Source organism: Trachurus japonicus, chromosome 10, assembly GCF_045865225.1.
Source record: "Trachurus japonicus isolate A0001 chromosome 10, Traja_1.0".
In the NCBI taxonomy this organism is placed as follows: Eukaryota; Metazoa; Chordata; class Actinopteri; order Carangiformes; family Carangidae; genus Trachurus; species Trachurus japonicus.
In genome coordinates, this window is record NC_140916.1 from 15,987,249 (window position 1) to 16,009,537 (window position 22,289).

The 22,289-nt window shown below is 45.9% G+C and overlaps 2 protein-coding genes across 2 annotated transcripts in view; one reads left to right on the top strand and one right to left on the bottom strand.

The window, feature by feature from the left end:
• Positions 1-21,732, top strand: part of mrpl11 (mitochondrial ribosomal protein L11) — a 41,353-nt gene extending 19,621 nt beyond the window's left edge. The window contains exons 3-6 of the mRNA XM_085789564.1: positions 13,646-13,741; positions 19,460-19,553; positions 19,937-20,096; positions 21,489-21,732. Coding sequence (XP_085645690.1) covers positions 13,646-13,741; positions 19,460-19,553; positions 19,937-20,096; positions 21,489-21,603 — 465 coding nt within the window. The 3' untranslated portion in view covers positions 21,604-21,732. The remainder of the gene's footprint in view (positions 1-13,645; positions 13,742-19,459; positions 19,554-19,936; positions 20,097-21,488) is intronic.
• tmem265 (transmembrane protein 265) lies at positions 479-7,202 on the bottom strand. The gene is made up of 2 exons (XM_085789558.1): positions 6,614-7,202; positions 479-3,582 (listed from the first exon to the last, which is right to left on the bottom strand). Exon 2 carries the CDS (start codon positions 3,578-3,580, stop codon positions 2,486-2,488), a length of 1,095 nt encoding a protein of 364 aa, XP_085645684.1. The 5' UTR covers positions 3,581-3,582; positions 6,614-7,202; the 3' UTR covers positions 479-2,485.
• Positions 21,733-22,289: the final 557 nt, after the last annotated feature.

Here is a 22,289-nt window from a genome sequence, read left to right on the forward strand (position 1 = left end):
TCCCATCCATTCCCATCGCGTCAAGACTTCTCTTTCTTTCTGCATTAAAGGCAGACAACACGACAGCACACTCAAGGATCACTGCGAGAGGATCTGGGCTGATGGGGCCGCCGGCGTAATTGTGATAAATGACGGCCTCTCAGTCAGTCAGTGTGTCGCTCTCTCTCAAGCAAAGTGCAAACGCTTCTCTGCCTTGAATCTGTGGGGAAGCTTCCATCCGCTTCACTAGTGCGGCGTGAGCGAAAACATGAAAACATGCAATTTTCTCCGACTGCAGAACGCGAGCTGATTGACTTTAATATAGTGGCAGTTTTGTGAGCGTGTGAGGCCGTTATTTGTCTCTATGGCCCGTTAGCTTTGAATAATTTGGATGGACTGCTATTGGGTTTTTGGTTTTGTTTTGTTTTTTCCCCAATGTGTGGACGACAGGCTGCCAATAAGGCTCCTACATAATGGCCAATGAACTGTCAACACCAGACAAGTATGAAACACTTTATTAGTTTGCACTCTGTCCTGGAGGTGTAGCTGACAACAGCTGTGGAATAACTTCACGGTATACACATGGCATATGTCCAAGTTCCGCATGGTACACGTAAAGTGTACACGCCTCTTAACCACCCAGAGGCTCGTGGCTCCATGAGGAAACAAGGCACTTGACTGTACTGTACATCCTCTACACCTGCTCGCTGTGCCCCCCTCCCCCCCAACGATCCCATGACACCCAAATACTACAACAACACCCACATTGTAACAAGTTTGTCAATGAAAAGCCTTCATCCATAATTCATACGGGATTTAAAAAGTTAACTCTCATCTAAAGTGGGGGGAAAAAAGGGGGATTTGATGGTAGGACAGGCAGCTGTCCCCAGGAAACTGTACAGACAAGTACAGATGACAAAAGACGACAAAACATGAATTTTGAATGTGTTTTCAGACCGTAAAGGGATTACTTACATTGGTATTCTGTCTTTGTAAACAGTGCAGTAAAATAGACCTGTAGTCCACGATACCACAGGATGCGTAACGCTTATTGCCGCTCTCACAGCCCCGACCATCGGAAGATTTAATTTATGGAAACAGTTGGCATCTTAAATTATGCACATTTTGTTGTGGTAAGATCTCTGCTGGATTGATTTTTGAACAGCAGCAGTTCTTCTGAAACCTATGTGAGGATACAGTGCACGTCTCTGAAAATCTTGACCCAGTTAACTGATGCTCAAATTCGGCTTTTCAAACCAAATAAAAGATGTCATGGTACCAGGAACAACAGGCTTGGCAGGGACGGTCGACCAAGAGACCCATGAGTCTGCAGCTTTTCTCTCCAACCACACAGCACAGTGACTGCTTCCTCTGATTACCATTTTCTGCCTGACAATGGGAACTAATAAGTGAAATCTGCCAGAGTTACCTTTCTGGTTGTGATGAGAGTCTGGCACCGCCGCTGCCTACGTCTCACAGAGGTCGCGAGAGGAAACTCATGAGGTTATAAACAACATCTGTATGCTACACAAACCTCTTAGTTTTCTGATTCCTCTGTAACCTCTCCGTTTTTTTTATATTGGGGAAAAACAGGATGACTTCATGTCTACAGGCCTCTAAAAGCTGAGGAGACATAACTCAGGGGTCACAGCAGGACTTTAAGGGTTACAAGCCAAACATGGTTGGGAACCACTGGGTTAGAGTCTACATTGAAATATTGGAGCACAGTATGGAGCGAGTTTCACTGCGAGATGGCTTTTAAATCTTGTCTCTATGGTACTGAAGAAGAAAAAAAACATCCCTCGTCTGTATTAAAGTTTCCTCTGCAAAAGTTCCCTGTGAAGTATCACAGAAAATACACTCTGAAGTGACACAGTTAATTTTTTTGGCATCTCGATGGCACAAGAGCGTCGATCAAATTTCCTCCCCCCCCTGACAAAACCACACGAACAAGAATCAAATTAAACAAATACGTCAACCACAGAGGAGCGTTCCTGTTCCTCGTCCTCTACGCAATTTCAATATATTCAGACTTAGGACAAGAAATCAAAACTTTAAGTTATAAAATGTCAGAAAACAGAACAACAAAAGCGACAACATCGAGATGGTTTGTGGAGGACAGGATCCAGTAAATTGTGGCAGTTGTGGCAGTTGTGCCCAGATTAAACAAGAACAAACACCAGACTCCATTTTCCATTTCTGGAATATTCTTTACACACTGATAGATGTGTTCACAGTGTTCAATTTAAAAATACGCTCCCACAAATCACAGCAATGCATTTTTTTTTTTTTTTAGTTATTCTTAGCACAACAAAATGTGCAGAAAGCCGAGCTTGCCAAATGCATTTCCACAGCTCTGCATCATTCCCCCTCCACCGTTGTACTGAAATTCAATACAACTTATCTGTCTGGATGTGATACTGGCTTGGCTGGTTTTCAGTGTGGGTGTGTGTGGACATGTGTTTGTGCATGCGTGCGTGTTTTCAAACTGTGCGCGACTCTCTCTCTAGAGTTCGTGGGAGATGAAAGAGGGTCCTAGGGGCGTCTCTGCGGGCTCCAGGCTGACATGGGAGAGCGTGTGGCTCTGGGAGCGAGTCAGTGTGTGATAATGAGAGGGAGGGGCTTTCCCCTGCGTCTGGCCCTCTCCCTGCTCGCAGCTCTGGCTCGGCAGCGCGGACTCTCCCGGTTCGGCTCCGGCCCCCGCGGCCCCGCCGCCCCCCCCCGCGGCGGCTCGCTCCTGCTTGTGTCGCTCCCAGGCGGAGCTCAGCTTCACGGCCAGCGCCAGCAGGTTCTTCCCCAGGAACACGGTGGACACGCGGGGGTCCATGTACCACAGCATGCCCGTGCCCCTCAGCGCCAGCGTGAAGATGTTGATGGTGACCAGGCTGAGCCACGGGTACAGAGCCTCCTTACGGGGGCCCCTCTGCCCCGGCAGGCCGGCGGCCCCCAGCTCGGTGAGCGCCACGCAGGGCAGCAGCAGCAGGAGAGCGTAGCAGTAGAAGAAGACCAGACCCTCGGCCCAGATGGGCAGCTTCTGCTCCGTGGCCCCTCCAGCCCCCGCCCCAGCCCCTGCCCCAGCCCCCGCCATCCCCCCCTGCACCTCCCACAGCCCGGCCTGCAGGTCCAGCACGTCCAGCAGGTCCACGACCACCCACAGCAGCCGGCCCCGCACCTCCTGCTTCCTGCGCTGGGGGGTCATGTGGTCGGCGCCCGTGAGGATGAGGAAGAGCGAGGGCAGGCAGATGGACAGCAGCAGCGTGAGGGTCTTCCTGGCCAGCGGGTCGGGGGGCCGCCGCTCCTGCCTGTAGTTGTGGCAGACGAAGAAGAGCTTGAGCTGGAGCAGCGACAGGAAGAGGAACCAGAGCGCGTTGGCGAAGCCGCGGCGCGGGGACCGCAGCTCGGACACCACGCCGGCCGACACGAAGCGCAGCGCCAGCAGGAAGCCCACGTCGCCTAGCAACACCACCGCGCACTGCCAGACGCTGGGCCCCGCGTGGCCGTGAGCTCCCAGCATGCTCTGCTCCAGCAGGTAGAGGTCCACCACCGCCATCGTGCTCACCGTGACCAGGGTTGATACGCACACCTGGGGCGTGGGCACCATGCCTGAAACAGAGAGGGGAGGGGAGGGGGGTTACATGAGCAGAATTCAAACTCGGGCCCTGTCAGTCCACTCGTCGCTGCCATCTGTTCCCACTAACACTGACAAATTCTCAGGATAAGAAAATGTTGGGGTGTATTTTTCGCAGGACTAATTTTAAAACCTAATGTAAAAAGTTAGATGCTTGTTGCTATGGTTAGAGACGGTGGCTGCCGAGTTAGCAGCACGCGCCCCTTCATCTTCGGCCAGCTCTACATCCACCCTGGCTGCTCAAGCTGAGAAGACTGTTAAATTGTTGTCTTCTTCTTTTTTTAAACTTCGCAGCCCTTTGAATTAAATAGTGTTCATTTTCTAACAAATGCTCCTTTTTGATTCTGAGATTTCCCCTAAACTCTCTACTGTCCTTTTCTTTCTCCTGCTTATTGTTGTTGTTTCTTCTCCGCCTGTTTTTTTTTTTTGTACTCAGCTCATTCATTATTAATTAATTGTGTTCAGGCGCAGCTAGGTGCCCTGTCAAAGGCTTTTCTTTGCTGCCGTAGTCTGCCATGTTTATTCTCACACTGTGCAGACTTTAATCACTGAAAACTCCCCTCTCGTTTCAGATGAATATTGATAACTTGCTATTTGTTTAGAGACATGTTTGACTTGTGTGTACACACTGTGTGCGAATGGGCGAGCGCATGCAGGCAATGCTAATTTGGCCTCCATTATCATTACCATTTTCTGTTGTTGTTGTTGTGGTTCACATCCCAGCCACCGACGGTATAAACCTCAGTATTGATCTTCTGCATGAGGGATGATCATTGACAAGTACAGTGTAATGGAGCCGACGTCTCTTTGTCGTATTTAGCTGAAACGCACACAACAACACACAGAACCACTGGACTGTCTGTTGTCTGCTCGGCGCCACTCGGGGGCTGTCAACCCTTCAGCTGGATCGATGACATTATAATATAAAATCATTACCAGCTCAGATGTGTCGTAATGGCAACACTTGAGCGTGATCGAGCGAGAGATTGTCGGCGTGATTGCGGCCTCTGAGAAAAGTCTTGCCAGTGAAAAATGTATATTGATGTCTTGCCGATGGAAGACACATCGCTTCTCTCACTGTAAGACTAACAGGAGCTCGGCCATCTCCTCGGTGCTGTCTGAATCAGTGAAGAGGGGCTGAGTAACTCCACCGGGTAAAAAAAAAGAAAGGGGGGGTTTGAGATTGTGAGAGTGAGTGTGGAGAATGAGCATGAGCATAGGACTGCAACTGAAAGATTAATAGGCCTTTTGGCTGCCTACATGCCTAATAAAGTGTTACTGTATGATGGTAATGGTTCATAAATAAGCTCAGGGGGAGAGAGGGTGAAAGTGATGAAGAGAAGAAGACGCAAATGCAGATAGAAAGTGACTTCCACCCACTTATAGAAAGTCATGCATTTCATGAGCCGGCTCGGCCTGGAAGAATCTGAATGCATTCATCACCGTGGGTATTGAAATATCACAGACATTAGGGTTTGTTCTGAAACAGATGAATCAAAGAGATGAGGAAAGGAACGATCTCCACTGATTAATCCGCTCGGAGCCATGGTGGGAGGACAGGCCTGGATCATGCCAGCATTCGCAATATCTGGTAGTCTGCGAAGCCTTTTGTCTCACCGCACACTGCAACTTGATTATCATTCCCTGAAAAATTGAACGAATTTCTTCCTCCAAGCTGCAGATTGAGAGGATATTGGAATTTGAATTTGGTTTTTCTTTCTCTGGGAGCAAGCCCACTATGCAAGAGGAAGGGGGAGGAAGGGGAGTGGATGGAGAGAAGTTTGTACACAGATGCAGCTGGATTTTTGTTTCCTCCCCAAGGAGGTCGTGCCTCTTAAGTTATTCCACCTGCGCCTTAAATTTCACCCAGGAAATCTCCCCTGTCAGCCTGTGTTTGTGTTTTGACTCCCTGTCAGCGCGGTGTAATTTATTCTGCTCTGAGTGAGGGACGTGGGATGACAGCCCGCGTGTCCACTCAGCTCATCAATAATGACTAAATTCATCATTCCCCCCGTCTGCCGAGTGACACCGCTGTTGACAAGGTGAAGCAACCCATTTCTCTGTAAAGCATGAGTAATGACATGTAATAGTGTGCAGGTGACAGATTGGTTCATTTCTATTTTCTCTTACTGCCTTCAGCTTGTGTCCTCTTTTTTTAATTTCTTTTTTTTTTTTACCCTAAATGGTTAAAAAAAGAGAGATTTCCCCCCTGTTCTCTCTCTCTCTCTCTTGCACACTAGCTCCCCCATGCATGTGCACTAGTGTCCAAGTAATCATCCAAAAAAAGAAACACAAAAGCTGCCAATTTCTGAGCAACACACACTCTCAGTGACAGGGACAGAACAAGGGGTGGCTGGTGCTTGCCACTTGGATTTGTTTTCTAACAATATTGGGTGATTTCCAGATGGACACAAATCCCCATAGAGCCATGATTAATATGTCTACACCCAACTCATCTCTACAAACAACCCCACCACCACCACCACCACCACTGTCATAATTGCATCAAAGAGGGCGAAGCTCCTTCACAAGTTGTCACAGGTGGCACTGGAGCACCAAGGGCACCAGGACAGGGTCTCTGCTATTGTGTGCAAACTAATTAATTAATGGAGAAGCAGGCGCCAGTGTGCAATCCCATGATAATGCTGCTGAATAAATCCCCCTCCTCCTCCTCCTCTCCAGACTTAAAAAGCCACATGACTGAAACATCTGTTGATTGATCAGGTCTCAGTGTCGCCTCAGGATCTTGTTGATACAGTTTGCACGAGTTTCTAGTTATTATTTATTAATAATATTTATTTATTTATGTATTTTCCCTTGAAATGTTCTTATAATTATCTGGCCCAGCATGCACTGCTGCTGTGCGTCCTATGGCAATTTAATAATCCCTATTAAACTTCTTCTCTGCAACACCTGTTTCATAACTGCCCCATTATCCTAACAGCAGGTGTTGTAGGTTTTTCCTCATCCGTGCATGGCTGCTAGTAAAAGTGAAGCTGTAGTTACCCAAACCATTCGTCTCGCACTTGGGCTCGATCCTCCTGGCTTGATTTACAGCAGGTAATGTGTTTATTTCCCACCCCCTCCTCCTCCTCCTCCTCCTCCTCCAAGTAGAAAGCGCTGTCGGTGTCCAATAAAGTCTCTCTTTATTGTCGCTGATGAGCCGGGGCTCGGTGATAAAGTCAGATCCTCACAGTCCGGGTGTTTGTACTGTAGTAAAGGCTACACAGTCGGGCTCCAGGGATGAGGCTCATCGAGAGGCTGCACGAAGAGGGGAAGTCATCGCCACCGCCACACCGAGCAGCAGACCCGAGTTTGTAGTCCGCAAAAAAAAAAAAAAAAAAAAAAAACCCGGCTCATACTTATCAAGATGTGCTCCTCCGTGCAGACCCGGCATGGCAGGTTACAGAGCTCCGTCCTCTCTCTCTCTCTCTCTCTCTCTCTGCTGGTCGCTGCAGAGGCTCGATCAGGATCCGGATCTGGATCTAGATCAGGATCAGGATCTGTCACCTCCCGCAGTGTCGGGGTCTGCCGTTGTCGGTCGTTATCTTCGCAGCCCCACACGGCTCTCTGCCCCCGCTGCTGCTGCCACCGCTGTTCCTCCTGCCTCCTCCTCCTCCTCCTCCTCCTCCTCCTCCTCCTCCTCCTCCTCTGACCGCCGCTCGGTCAGGCTCCTCCGGCTGTGCGGGAGCAGCCCGGAGCAGCGAGGGAGGAGGGCGAAAAGTCGGTCAGAAGTGGAGCAGAAGCGACATCGACGCGGATCCGATGAAAGTGGAGAGACTGCAGACCCGAGAAGATGGAGCATGCATGAGCCGAGGGGGAGACGGAGCGGTGCAACAGCGAAGAGCAAAAGGAGGAGGAGGAGGAAGGAGGAAGGAGGTGGTGGTGGTGGTGGTGGAGGAGGAGGAGAGGACGAGGAAGGAAACTCACTCAGTCACTCACGCTGTCCGAGTTTGGTTGTGGTGTTAATTTGTAAGCAGGCTACGTGCTCCAGTCCAGACCTCCCACCCTCTTCAGTTTCTCCTCCTCCTCTCCTCCAACAGCAGCTGTGGAAGTTTAGCTGGAAGAAGATGCTATGAATATTTCAGAGCACCCAGTTACAGTATACTCATTGGTTATGGTAATCATGATGTTGCCACTTGCAGAAGATTATGGTTGCATTGTTAGGGAGCATTAGGCAGATACCTTCTTTTTTTTTTTTTTTACCCTTTTCCTTCTTCTGAAACAGGAGCGGGGGAAGTGGAGCGAAAGCTGCTTGTAGCCTGTAGACACATTTAGAGCTCAGAAGGCAGATGTTACAACTTTAATTAGCCCTCCTTCTGTCTACTTACTGTCTTAGTCACACAAGGAAATCATCCCTGTGTTGTAGATTAACTCATTACAGATGGCTTACTGCATGCTAAAACACAAGGATTGGGGTGGAAAAGGATTCTGGGACGTAGATCTGGTCCAAAAACGAATCTCTTTTGGAAATGGTTTCAATAAAAAAAAGAGCCAGCTGCCATTCTCCATTCGAGAAAATTCAATTTCAGCTCCTTTGTCAGCCACAGATGCAATTTTTGAGGAATTTCACAGGCATCACCTTGTCCTCAAGGTCCTGCTTCTCCATGTGAATCTGAAGACACTTCAGTCTGCACCTTCACCCAAAGAATCCAGGTCCTCGGCTGCCTTCGTTTGTTGTGGCTCTCAGTGTGGCTGGGTTCATTTTAAAGTGAGAGGTTTAATCAAGCTGGTGAGAGAGGGGATGGAGAGCCATCTTTCTTGTCAGATTCAGCTCTGCGCTCCGCTGGTTTCCAACAGAAGAGATTTTCCATTTTCTTCACTTCAGCAAGGTTTTTCCTTTTTTTTCCCTGTTCTTCTTCAGCCTTCTTTTTCTTTCTGCTGACTTTCTGTCACCCCTCGCCACATGTTTATACCATCTACTCCTCCATCCTGCTGCTTTCACCCTATTTTCCTTCTTTTTCTTTTTTTTCTGTTCCCTGTGGGTGTGGTTGAAGGTCACTCTGCACACTGGCTCACGTTCAGAGTGGAGAGAGAGGGAGAGGGAGAGAGCGATGCAGAGGAAAAAAAGGACAGAGGGGGGAACGGTGACAATAGCACAGGAGTGCGAGGGGCAGCTGGTTGTGCAGGCTGTCCACCGTTACTGTGCAGTCATCACTTTTTTTTTTTCGCATCAGACATGATTGAGGAAGTTTTGGAAGGACGTGTGGGGTTACCGTCTGTGAATGCTAACGGCGTCAACACTGAGCCGTGCTCCACATCAACATCACACCTGAGGCTGACCTCCACCTGTCTCTCCTCTTTGCTCTCACTCTGTGTCGTCTCTGTCGAGCGCGAGGCTCCGCTGTTGTATTATTGAACTACTGAAACACTGTCCGGCTCGTGACGAATCGAGTAACAATACATTCAATGCAGGAGAAAAAAAAACATTGTTCTGTTTTTACATTCAAAATCCTTCTTTTGTTGTTGGATTATGGCACCAACATTACCCACAATGCAACTCAGCCGTCAACAGTCGTGTTTAGATTCAGGTGTGTTGTGCTAGTGCTGTAGGAGCAGCCTGCAGAGGTCTGGTAAACTCACTTATTTCTAACAGATTTAGACATTTGTAGTCCTCAGACCACCTGAGGCCTGGAGTTACATCAGTTTATCAGACTTTGCAGCTGCTTCGACACCTGTAAACACACTTTCACCCACACTTCACCTTTTTGCACTTTGCACCTTTTTTGGTGTTTGACATTCACTCTGAGCACCTCACAAACCTAAAACATCACTATCAGTTGTTGTGGAGTCTGACTTTATTCAAGCTCCTGATTCGCTCTGCTTTTTTTTTTTTTTTTGGTGCATCTCTTCTTCACTTGTCAGCGTATCTTGCGATTTTTGAGTCATCTCCGTGGAGCGTGGAGCCTCAGCTGCCTGCTGTTTCCAGCTCCTGTGTTTCTTTTTGCAGGCTCCACACGTGATTAATCATGTGAAGTGGCAAAAAGCACAACTGTCAGGCCTGTGAAGGGGACCTAATGGAGTCGAAAATGGGATGTTGTGTCGCGATGCTATCCATTCTTGCTTCACCGTGGCCCGTGCTCGGTCGTTTCTGCTTCTTCCACTGTGCCCTCGAACGACGAATTCCTCTTCCTGTGCCAGTTATAGAAAGTGAAGGCTGTGTCTGTTTTTAAGCAAAAACCCAGTCAGCACAAAAAAAAAAGAAAAAGGCTGCTGAGAAGTTTTGGCTTGTTGTGGCTGTTATAAAGACGAGTCCCTGAGTTTGGTTCCTGCTGTCAGTTCTGCACTCGTGCTCGTTTGAGCAGCTCCTCGGTTCTTTTTATATTGGCCTCAGCACAGTTCACTGGAGACCGGGGTGAAAATTGTTTTCATTTTCCACTTTTAAGACTAATCCACTGATTTCAGGGTAGAAAATCAAGTGAACTGCATGTCCAGCGTGAACTCCATTTACTTCGTGGCGTCTGCTGTGTCTGACTGTGTCGGTTCGACCCAAACTGACCCGTCACTCGGCCTCTGGCTCTCCGTCACCCCCCCTCTGCAGCTCAGGGGTTCAACATGAAACCTAATCAGCTGTACGACGCTACAATGGGGGCTGGCTGTGATAAAATGCCGACACCGGAGCAGATTAAATGAACAGGGTAATGAAGGTAATGAATGAGAGTGTTTCACACTGAAGAGTTTAATTAACCTCGCCTCCCGCCAGCCTCTCTCCACTGTAACACCTTTGTCACCGTGTCGCAGCCCTCCCTCCGTGTCGACCACCTAGTGGCAATTTGTCCGCTGGCCTTGTGTGCCAGGGGCAATTAATTCTGCCTCCTGCCCCAAGGCCTTATCCTGCGTCTGTGTCCTTTATCTCCATGTTTGCCACGCTTCCATAAGCACAGCGCTTCTCTTGACCTACACTCCCTCTCTTTCTCATCTCCTTCCATCTCCTCCTCCTCCACGCTCTCTCTTCCTCACTTTCATTTCTTTTCTTTTCTCTTTTTTTCTCTCTCTCAGATGCAGAAACACCTGCGACCACACAGCGAACACTTCCCCACCGTCAGCAGTCCCTAGCAGCTTAATATGCACACACATCCACTCTTCAACTGATGGTCTTGTAGTCTTGTCAGGATGAAATGAGGCCCAAGTATTCATACATAAACATTGACACACACACACACACACACACACACAAACACAAACACGCACAGTCAGCCATATTCATGAGGACCTCCCGTGGCCTTCTCCGCACTCCTCTGCTGTTGTTCACCTTGGTCAAACAAACCCGCTGTCATTGTGACCAAGATCACTGGCCACATCCTGACAACTTTAATACACCTCTTCCCCCATCCCTGTCTCTTCCCCTTTCCCTTTCCCTCTCACACACACTCACACTCACACACACGCCATCACTATCCTGCCACACCAGTGCTACATCTTGTTAAAAAGAGTTAGTGAAGCTGAAAGGCCAATCACATTAGCACGGAGGGAGTGTCAAAAAAGACTGCAGAGAATATGGTGGAAGGGTCAAATCAAATGGACATTTCTCAGATTTTAATTGCAAATGCCTAATTGCTCTCATAATTATGAGTAATAAGACTCCGCCACGCTGAACTCGAATGGATCACATAGCAATTACTCACCACTGTCGCTGCTGGATTTGACGGCGAGAAATATCTTTGTAGATTAGCGTTTAATCCTGGTGCCCAGGATCTCAGAAGTCTTTGAAGATGTACTCGTCCGCAGCCGGCGTGGAAGGCCCCGCCTCGGGTGATGGGCTGCAGCCATTTTATACTGGAGAGCACCCGGCTCTAATCAGTCATGGTGGAAGAGAGAGGATTTATCCAGCAACTCGGACTCGAGGATGATTAGATGCTCAGATGCAGTGAGCGGGGTTAGCGATTTGGTCGAGGCTTGAATGTTACTGTTCTAGTTCTCCCTCCCCTCTCCGATAAATGTCACAGGAAGTTGGGCGCGCAAACCTTGAACTTTGCTTTCACGGCACGCCAACCCTCTGCCACATATATAAAGACTGCAATTGCAATTACCAACATTGTCCAATCACCGCAACCGCTGCAGTTAAACTATTAAATAGCCCGAGGCCAAAATAAAACTTGCTCACACTGTCATCTTCAGAGGCGGAGATGCCTGGACTCTTGTGGAGCATCTTAATTAAAATATGATTACCTGTCTCTGGCGCATATTTAATTGTCTGCAGAGCTCAGGGCAAATTGTCTCCTGTCCCCCAAGTGGGTCATGTCTCCGTTCCTGAGGCCAATCTTTTAACTTATTTGCCCCTCTTTAGTCTTTTTTAAATGTTTACTTAAGCCCTTCCAGCATTGGAGGACTGTCTGCTAAGGAAATGGCTTGTGAAGTCATTTCCTCTGTCTATCTTTAGCACAGTGGCTCCTCCGTCCGCATAATGTCTCGCTGTTCGTGCTTAAGCACATTTTAGAGGCATCAGGCATTATCTCTGGCTGGTCAGCGAGTCCCTTTCATGGCATTGTGTGGCATGAAAGGGGCCGTCTGAGTCGGTGGGAGAGATCATTATCCGACATTGACTGAACGGAAGGAACGGGAGCTGAATGTGTGAGGCAGAGCCCCAGGGTTTGCTTTGACTCATACCCAACATCATAGCCTTTATATTAATCCATATTTAATTAGAATTTCCTCAGCGCTCCCTCCCCGCTTGTTTACCCTTGCTATGTTGTTTTATGGGAAGCAGAGTGGGAGGGGAAGGCGTGGATAGAAGGTAGTGGGGTTGACATGGGATTACTATTAATAAGTATGGGAGGGGAGGTAAGGTAGAGCCTGGAGAGAGCTCTGGGGACGTAACTGCATTTCATTTCATTAGTGGGGATATTGTAATTCAAATAGCAGCCATCAGCTGGGAAACAATAACCTGACTCAACTCCTGTGATAGGTTGAAATTTCAATGAGTTTTGTTATTATGTTAGCGGATGCAGAGAAATACCGAGAGTAATGAGCTGCGTTTTAGACGCTAATGAAGTGATGTGGTTGTGTAGATTGAGCGACTCATCAGCATTCATCAGGTTCTTTTGAGGCCTTTTAGTGGAGATGATGTTCAGGGAACTTGCTGCTCCGTTAAGTTCGAATAAATGTCTTTCCCTTTGTGTCATTGGAGAGCGTCTCAGGATGAGTGACTTTTCATCAGATCCATTATTAGAATCTGAAGGCTCGGCTCTGTCATGGAGCGATACAAGCTCACGAGTCCATTAAACTGTGTATAAAAATCCCTCCTTTTTTTTCTCCCCCCCGTCCCCTCATTTCTGAAATGAACATTTCAATCAGAGTGTTGCCTTTGGGAAGGATGGCGAGTGAAGGTCAGTTTAAATTTCAGCTGTAATAATTAGATTCTTTATTAGTTTTTGCCACAGAATTCATCTCCAAAGAGAAATGGTGCAAAGGAGCCGCACTGGCCGGGTGTTGACTTAATGTCACCCATCCATTCTGCCGTCGCTCTGGTTGGCCTCGCAGGAGCTGGAAAATGGGAGGCTCATTCATCACTGGGTTTCTCTGGCTCTGGGCACCAACATGCATTCAGTCATAGCCCGAGTGACACACACACATACACACACACACACACACACACACACACACACACACACACACACACACACACACACGTAGACAAACATTGAGTCTGGGAAAACAGCCCTACACACAAACACACGGGTGCACACACCCACAGATGCATCTCGGTGTGAATATAACAAGAATAACTAGTATGAATTGTAAAATTGACTCCAGCAAAATATTGCAGCACACACACTATACACACAAACAAACACACACACACACGCGCCATCATGCACCCACTCCCTGAGCCACTCATGTGTGTGAATATAGTTGGACCTCTGTGAAGCTTTGATTGACTGACAGTGGCCCAGGAATCTGTATTCTGGCAGCGTAGCGTGACATGAGTGACGTCTGAGTGAATGTTTGTGAGCTCACGCTCCTCATACATTTTAAAGCGAACCCTCTGCCATTTTACCACGTTTATTCTTTCCTCTTTTTTCTTTTTTTTTGTTCCAGAGAGGAATCCCCATCGGCCAGTTCTGCAAAGACTTCAATGAGAAAACCAAGGAGCTGAAGGAGGGCATCCCTCTCCCAATCAAGATCCATGTGAAGGTGCGTGTGTGCGACGTCTACCCGTCGTCGGTCTCTCTAACCCACCCCCTGACCCTTTACGCTCAGCACCCCTCCCTCCATCCATCCCTCCATCCCTCCCTCCAACGATTGTGGTTAATTCCACTAGCTGCATAACATTACCAGAGCCACTTCCATTATTCATACTCTACCACTGAAGTAAGCTTTTCCATTTGCATTCATTAATGAAGCAATACCCAGAGGAACATGGAGTCAAGAAGCATTAAGTGCATGCAAGAGATGTGAATTACTCAGGAAAAAAAGGTGTTGTGGGCTTGTAGTTTTTATTTCACACAACCACATATTGTTTGGTTGTCACACCCCCTCCCTGCCACCTTTTGTGTGTGTCGCTGCAGGTCAGGAGTTGTGTCCTTTCAGATGAATAAATGTGTGTTGTAATGAGGTTTGCTATGTACGGAGCGGGGAGTGGAGTGGAGTGGAGGGGGGGGTAATCCTTTTTAAAAGCGTGAATTTATTTTTGACATGCAATATCCAGCAACAGCTCTCCCTACCACATCTGGGGGTCCCAGCTGCTGCCCATCAGTGCCATCTGCTGGTGGTTGTTGGTGCTGCACCTGCTCTGCCCACACTGTCCTGTGTGTGCACTCCTCTATTGTAATGTTTAGTGTTTGCATGCAACACGTTTCAGCCTCTGAGATTAGAGTCTCTCAGTGTGTTTTCACCTCAGGCTTGTTGGTTAGCCTTGAGCACATCACACAATTCCCCTTCATCTTTCTTTTGAGGAACAGTCTGATGTTATTGTGAAATCTACTTATTCACGTTCTAGCACAAAGTCAGATAAGAAGATCAATATCAGTCTTACGTCTTTTGTTTTAAGTACAGAGCTGGAGCCTGGAGGCAGCTAGATTAGCATAAAGTCTGAAAACGGGGAAAACAATAAGAACGGCTCCGTCCAGAGTTTACAAATCGGCTCCATCATGAGTCGGTTTAATCCACAGACAAATAGACGCGTGGCGAGGGCTGACCTCAGCTAAATGCTCACTGTAGATGTTTGACGTTTAAACACCATACATATTTTACAGCAGGGGATGATAAGAGAGTCGTCAATTTGCAGGTGTGTGATCATAACCCAAAATTAAATATTTGATCCGATGATGGCGCTGGAGGAAAAGTCGGAGATCACCAAAGTCATTACTGAGCGGAGCAGAGGAGTGTGGGCTTAAAATTTCATAGCGCTGAGTTAAATGTCACACCTCTACCTCTTGAAAGCTGTTAAGTATAATTTCCAAAATGTGGAATATTCCTCTAACACATTTTGGGGGCCAGGGGTTTCGCTCTCTTTTCTGTCTTTGGTTTCATATTTTGCCTGTAAGAAAAGACAAAATCCTGGTGTAGTAGTAGATTTTTTTTATTTCATCTTATGAAATGGAGGGAAGCAAGAGCAATTCATCGGACTTTTGCAACCAATAGCTTTTCCATAGATAGAGAAAAATCCTGTTCCCTCTGTTGAAAGGTCACCAGTGTTAGATAACACAGTGCTGAGTGATGACAAATCACCTGCCCTGTGATATCTTCTCGGCTCAGCCTGGAGTTTATTGCCTGCTGTATTTGTTTGTTCTTATGTGACAGGTAACAGATGATCCAAAGTAAACTTTCCTCTGATGAATTATTGATTGGATCTATATGTCAGATTTTGGTTAATAAAGGTCTCCAGCAAAAAAAGGGACAGAAGAACTCAGTCAGGCTGAAGGGATTATTTTTGCCCTGAGGGGAGGATGTAGAGGACGAGCCGAGGCTGGAGAGCAGATGTGCATCAGCACACAGCCGAATACAGACCTCATGTAAATCACTAAGGTTACTCATTATGTCAATGAGCTTTTAACTGACGAGTATTACTGATCGGTAATATTACATATGTATTGTAAATGTTTAAAACAAGGAAAAAGGCCACCTGCCCAGTATCAAGCAGCACACTGTGTGGAGACTAAAACAGAGTTAAATGGAGACTGAATGTTGGACTTACATCCACTCAGTGATCACAAACACAGCTGCAAATTACGGTAATAATTAAGTTTCTTTGTATCTGTTGGATGCCTAAAAAAAGTTAAAGTGACAAGTTAATATTAGGGATGCACGGCAACTCTTTTTTTTTTACTAATATCTGATGCCAGTACGGATAACCGATAACATTTTAAATAGTTTATACATGCCTTAAGATTAGAAAGTCTTAGATGTAGTGAGTAAAGACGAATTAAACATTACTCACAACTGTAATCACAACAAAAACGAGAGCAGTTATGAGTCTTTAAAAATCAACATTTGTTATTGTTTCAAATCAATTCAGGAGGCAAAAGGACTGAAAATGAGAGATATCAAGGCAATGTTGGCGAACTATTTGGCTCTATAATCGGCTAAAAATGTCATTATTGGAATAAACTGTGTATATGGCCGATATTTTGCCGATAATTATCAGAATAGGGTCAATAATGATCTGTACTGATAATTATCAACCCTATATTGGCTGATAATGCATCCCGTGTTACTATATAAATTGAAATGATGTATCACTGTTAAGGCACTAGCCACGAAAAAAATCAAATGTGGTGGCTTTAAATTGTTTTAGATTTAAACAAAGGCTCTGAAGTCGTAATCAGAAAAAGCAAAGTGACATCTGATAATGATCCTGATTCAAAAAGTATGGCTTTGGTTTGTGTTATAATAAAAACAGTGGAGGAAGTTGTTACCAGGATCTGACTGTGATGAAAGAAAGAGCAGGTTCTGCTAATGCACAGAGGGGGTGGGCTCAATACTGTCCCACAAGAAAGGGAATGATTTCTACAAAAAAAACCTCAAGGCACACTGCTTCATTAAAGACCCTGAGGAAGACCAGCGAGCAGCTGAGATGTGTTCGTCTTAGCTTTAATCATACAGCCCCGACAATAAAGGCCTTTTAACTTTTTGCAGTAACGAACCAACGCGTCTTGGATTTTCGGTGGGGGAATTCAGACGAGTCGGTTCAAACGCTGATATGTCAGTTTTGAATTTCAATTAGAGTCTGCTGAAAATGTGCTGAGTGTCAGCCAAAGGCAGTAATACAGGAGGGCTTAGGGACACATGTCTGCGTTTACTCATACACAAATGTTTTAATCTTGTTTGAGGATCTTCGTTGAATGTCACTCAAGCTCACGAGCCAGAAACTCGGGTACAAAAACTTTACAGTGAAGCTTTAGCTACAGCACGCACCATTGTCACATTAGTGACAATGGTGCGTACAATTAATCTACCATTTCTCTATCGGTTATATTCCTGGCAGTGTGGTGGTGGCTTCAAAGCCTTTAAACCATCATGTTAGAGGTAAAATTGTACAATTTTATAGTTTAATAAGTGTTACCAGACACGACAAGCCTGTCAATCTCTAGGTTTCATCTCATGGGGAATGAGTGCACATGGGGCCGTGGCAGAATAATAATAGAAAGAGTTTGGATGGTTGTCATTTTTTTTTCTAGTCGCAGTCAAAAATAAAAGTGCAGAAGTGTGTGAAAGTCATGAAACAGTGTTATCTTAATCTGCTGTAACATGAGCTCCAGTCGTCTACCAGCTACAAACATAACCTGAAACAGGTTTACTTCCAAGGCCAAGGAGAATTTGATTTCATAACACCTTGATAATTAATTTCAGAGCACACAGTGAGCAATAGCAGCTCTGTCTTATTCGTTATTGGTAAGTTTTGTGACCCCAAGCAACCCGACTCTCTGCTGGAAATCTCAAAAGATGGAAAAACAAACAAACCCTTTTTTCAGCTGGAGGTGGGTTCACAGTGGCAGCAGGTCAAGCAGAGGAGTCCAGACATCCGTCCTCCTACTGTAGCAGCATTTTCCAGCTCCTCCTCAGGGGCCCTCAGGCGTTCCCAGGGCAGATGGGATGTATAATCTTTCCAGCGTGTTTAGTCATCCACCCCGGGGCTTCCTGCCAGTTGGATGTGCCCAGAAAACCTTCAGCGGAGGGCACCTCTGTGTCTTTCTAAGCAGATGCCCGATCCACATCAACTGGCTCCTTTTTTGCATGAAGGAGCAGCAGTCGAACTCTGAGCTCCTCCTTGATGTCGGAGCCTTTTAACCCCGTTTCTAAGGCTGGGCGCCGCCGCCCTGCAGAGAAAACTTATGTCAGGCGCTTGTCAGACTCCTTTTTTTCAGTCACTACCCAAAGCTCATGACCACAGGTGAAGGTCAGAACAAAGATCAAGTGCGTTGTCTTCACGGCGGTCGGGTACCGTTCCTCCTGCTTTAGCGCTGATGCTGCACCGACCCGCCTGTCGACCTCTGTTCCATCCTGCACCTCGCGATAGTGAAACTCCTTCCCTTGGGCAGACAGACACTTCATCCCACTGTTTTCCAGCAGAGAACCACGGCTCGACACTTCACAACTCATCCCAGCTGCTTCACACTTCGTGCTGCAAACCAATAAAGTGAAAACTGAAGGTCACGATCCGATGAGACCGAAAGAATCGCATCATCTGCAAAAGTGAAGAGAAGAGAGGGAACTCTGAAACTGTGTGCAATAACTGATGTTCTGTTTGTTTGTTCGTTTTCCTTTTTAATCTTTTACTGTGTGTGTGTGTGTGTGTGTGTGTGTGTGTGTGTGTGTGTGTGTGTGTGTGTGTGTGTGTGTGTGTACGTACGGCATATGTATTTTATGTATATTTATTGTCTAAGGCAGCTTTTACCATGCACTCGAGTCCACAACAAATTTCTGTTTGAATTTGTTTTATTTGGATAAACCCCTTGAGATGTACCATCTCGTTTTCGAGGGGGTCCAAACATATAGACAAACATGAATTCATCAAACAAAAAAGAAAAAGAAACAGACAAACAAACAACAAAAAAATAAGTCAACAACAATAATACAAACAAAGGACAAACAACAGTTAATATAACTACATTGGAACAATACAACCGTAAGAAGACCACAATAAATTTCACCTAGAGGACAATAAAGTTTATTCTATTCTATGAAACTCGACACACTCCTCCTCCAGGCTGACCCTCGAAATCCTGTCCCTGCAGATTACACACAGGGTTAAACATGAGGGACGACCATGGCTTACTCCCCTTGAGCCCATCACCTGCGGGGAAACAGGATATCATAGACATAAAGTTTAAGACTTTAAAAATATGCAGATCTCGGCTGCAGAATAGGAACATACTGCTTACATGGTGATTATACCGACTGACTGATGTGCAGCGTCTCTGTTTAAAACTAATTATCATGTGGCCATTAAGTGCATATTTAAGGCTCCATTAAGGAGACTGGTTGAAATCGAGCCAGTTGAAGCTCAGCCAGAGACGATGGTTTCACACTCATGAAGCTGGAGTGTTTTAGGCAGGAAAAAGTGATAGTTGCTGCTGGGTGGAAATTTTGAGGCTGAGTAATAACTATGAGTGGCCGACGCTGAAATCAGATGCTCTTATTGCTTTAAAATCTAAACCGTTTCATTGGTGTAACTACAGTAACTAAGAAATGGTAGAAAAATTGTAATGATCCTTCAGACTTCTTCTGGATCGACACATTTCTGATGCTTAGGGATGAGGATACATTTCTCAGGGGCGGTGTTGAGCTGGAAGACCTTGGTGTCTTTTTAAAATTCTGGCTACAATGAGATTATTATTCCAGGAAAACCTCATATGTTCATGTGTCCACATTTGATCAAAGGCTTCAGTTCAATTTCCTCTTTCTCCTCAGCCCGACAGAACGTATGACATGACGATCGGCCAGCCCACGGTGTCGTACTTCCTCAAGCAAGCGGCGGGCATCGCAAAAGGGGCCTCGAAGACAGGTGAGAAGTGCTGCTGCTCTCCCTCACATTTTTCACCTGGACCCTCGCCTCTCTCCGTTTGGAGAATCACAGTGATTGATGTTATATTCATGGCATGCCGGGGAGAGCTGCAGCAGAGGGAGCAAGTGGCACAGGTGGTGTGTTTTTAGAAAAAAGAGAATTATGGATTTCCACCTTTCATGCTCTGGGCGGTCTTCAGACTCGTTTCTGCTGTTAAGTCCCAGTACAACCCCGTCACCCCCTCTCCAACCACCTCACCTGCACACACACATACACACATCACCCAGCTTTACCCTCTTTTGAGCTGATTATGTCCTGTTACGTTCATTAAATGTTCAATTCTGTCTTTTTTCACACTTGCTGTATCATTTCTGTGTGCGAAGGCCACGAGACAGCCGGCATCGTGTCGGTGAGGACGGTGTACGAGATAGCCCAGGTCAAAGCCAAGGATGACTGCTTCAAAATGAGGAACAGCTCCATCGAGACCATCGTCAAAAGCATCGTTGGCTCGGCCCGGTCGCTTGGCATCAAAGTGGTCAACGAGTAAGTCCTGATCCTGTTGCTCGGTGCATAAATTCAAAGTCTGTTCCTGAGATACCATAAATCTGACCTGCAGTGAGCCAGTGAGCCAGGTCTTGTCCTAAACTTGTTAGTTGGACGCAGAGGAGTGTGGCTGTAAGCGGGTCTTTGCATTAATGAGGATACACACTGTCCCTTCACACACATACTCCTGCAGAGCTGCCAAGAAACAGCCACTTAATGAACAATGTGTCGTATATAAAAGCTGCTGTACCTCCAAACACCCACTAGAGGTCAGATAAGATACCAGTGATGAGACCACCATGGCCACAATGAATCATGAATACTTACAATAAAAAAATATTTTAAAAAACATGTCCTGCAGAAAAACATTTGTCAGGTGAAAGGACTGAGAGTGGATAAAAAGTGAGGATGTCGCCCTCTGTTATTTATCCTGCTCTGATCTCTTTATAGTAAATGATATGATACCTCACGAGGAAACAAGTGAGTTCTTGAAGACTTATAGTTTCTGTATTTTGAAGATTTATGTTCATTTTTTTCTACATAATAGAGTTTGAAAATGAATATTTTTATCACAATAAACCATTAAATCAGAAAAGACAGATTTCCTTATCTGTCTTTTCAGTATCTTCCTATACGAGTATTTAACATCTGTCTGCGTCCGCCACCTCTACACAGTATTTCTCTACAGTATAAGTTCAGATTTGAATTATGGTTCTAGTTTTTGTGTCTGGTGTAATTTGGCTTCAGTAATATTTCATTAACCACTGCACGACTGTATTGACACGATGTTCATCCATTCGTGGCTGAGGACACGATAACACCAGCACCTGACAAAGACAAATGGTTCAGCACAAAAGTGAAAAAAAAAAGGGACCAAACTCTCTCAACCTGCTGCTTCTGTTTCTACTTCAGTTAACAACTTTGCCCCTTTCCCTCCCACAATCCCTTTCTTCCCCTTTGCTTAAAAGCTAGCATGTCTCGCCGCTGCAGTGCGTTATGATTTATTGAGAGCGCCGTCACTGGAGAAATTGGTGTCTCTTCTTCCACCTTTACAATTTCTCCCTGGATGGTTGTTGAGCGCTGCTGCACCATGTTGAAACCAGAGAGAAGACGTTTCCTCTCCTCCTCTTTGACTCCAGGAGACTGACGCCAAAGTCAGCGTTGCAGAAAACTGATGGATGGTCTCATCTCAAGTATAAATGTTTGTTAATTAATGACCGTATCCACTGGAAACATGTTGATCGTCACCTATGTTAAATTTATAGATGTAGGACCCTCAACGTTTTGACTCCCAGCCTTTGAACATTGTTCATGTTTCTGCACTAATGATTCAGACAGTTTGGCTAACAGGGTGTCATGTTTCTTCCTCCTCTCTCTCCTCCTCTTCTTCAGTCTCTCAGCTGATGAATACAGAGTCTTCTTGGAGCAGAGGGAGGAGAAATTGAAAGCTGATGCAGAAGCAGCTGCGGCCGCTGCAGCCGAAGCTTTGATGAGCAAAAAGAAATGAAGACCTCCAACGTCCAACACTGACCCCTCTCCCATTCCTGTTTATATTGACTTTATATAAATGTAGCACATCCAGAACTATTGTAAGTGTGTGTGTGTCGGATCTTAATAAATAGTAGGTTGTTATGTGCTTTATTTGTGTGTTTTCTTTATTCACACTTGATCTGACCTGATTCACAATGAATTGGAATAATTTATATTGCGTACGTTTTGGCAACAAAAAGATCCACTCAGATTTTGGAAATATTTATGATGCTGAGTGTCTGATTTCCTCTGCGCTGAGCTAATGAAACTGTAATTGCTCTGTCGTGGAAGAATTTGTACATTCAGTCTCTTTGATGTTATTATCTATTATTAACACTTCCGGAAGCGATTTGCCTTTTTGTGAGGTTGTACAGATGGTTTCCTGCACATTTCAAACACGTCTTATCAGTCTATCAGACCTAAAGGCTTCATCTCATGTTTTATTGCATAAATCACATGGACTCCTGGGCGGGGGCGGGGGCATAACTCAGTTTTATTGTTTATTGAATTTCACTGGAATTATAAAGTAACGTCATGATTAAGTTTGTCGAAGCACATAAATAAACGATGTTGTCATCGCTTCTGTTTTCTGGAGATGACCACAAGTTTTTACCCTAATGCTTTGGCCTCATGATGCTGTGTCAATAAATCAATCACTAAGCC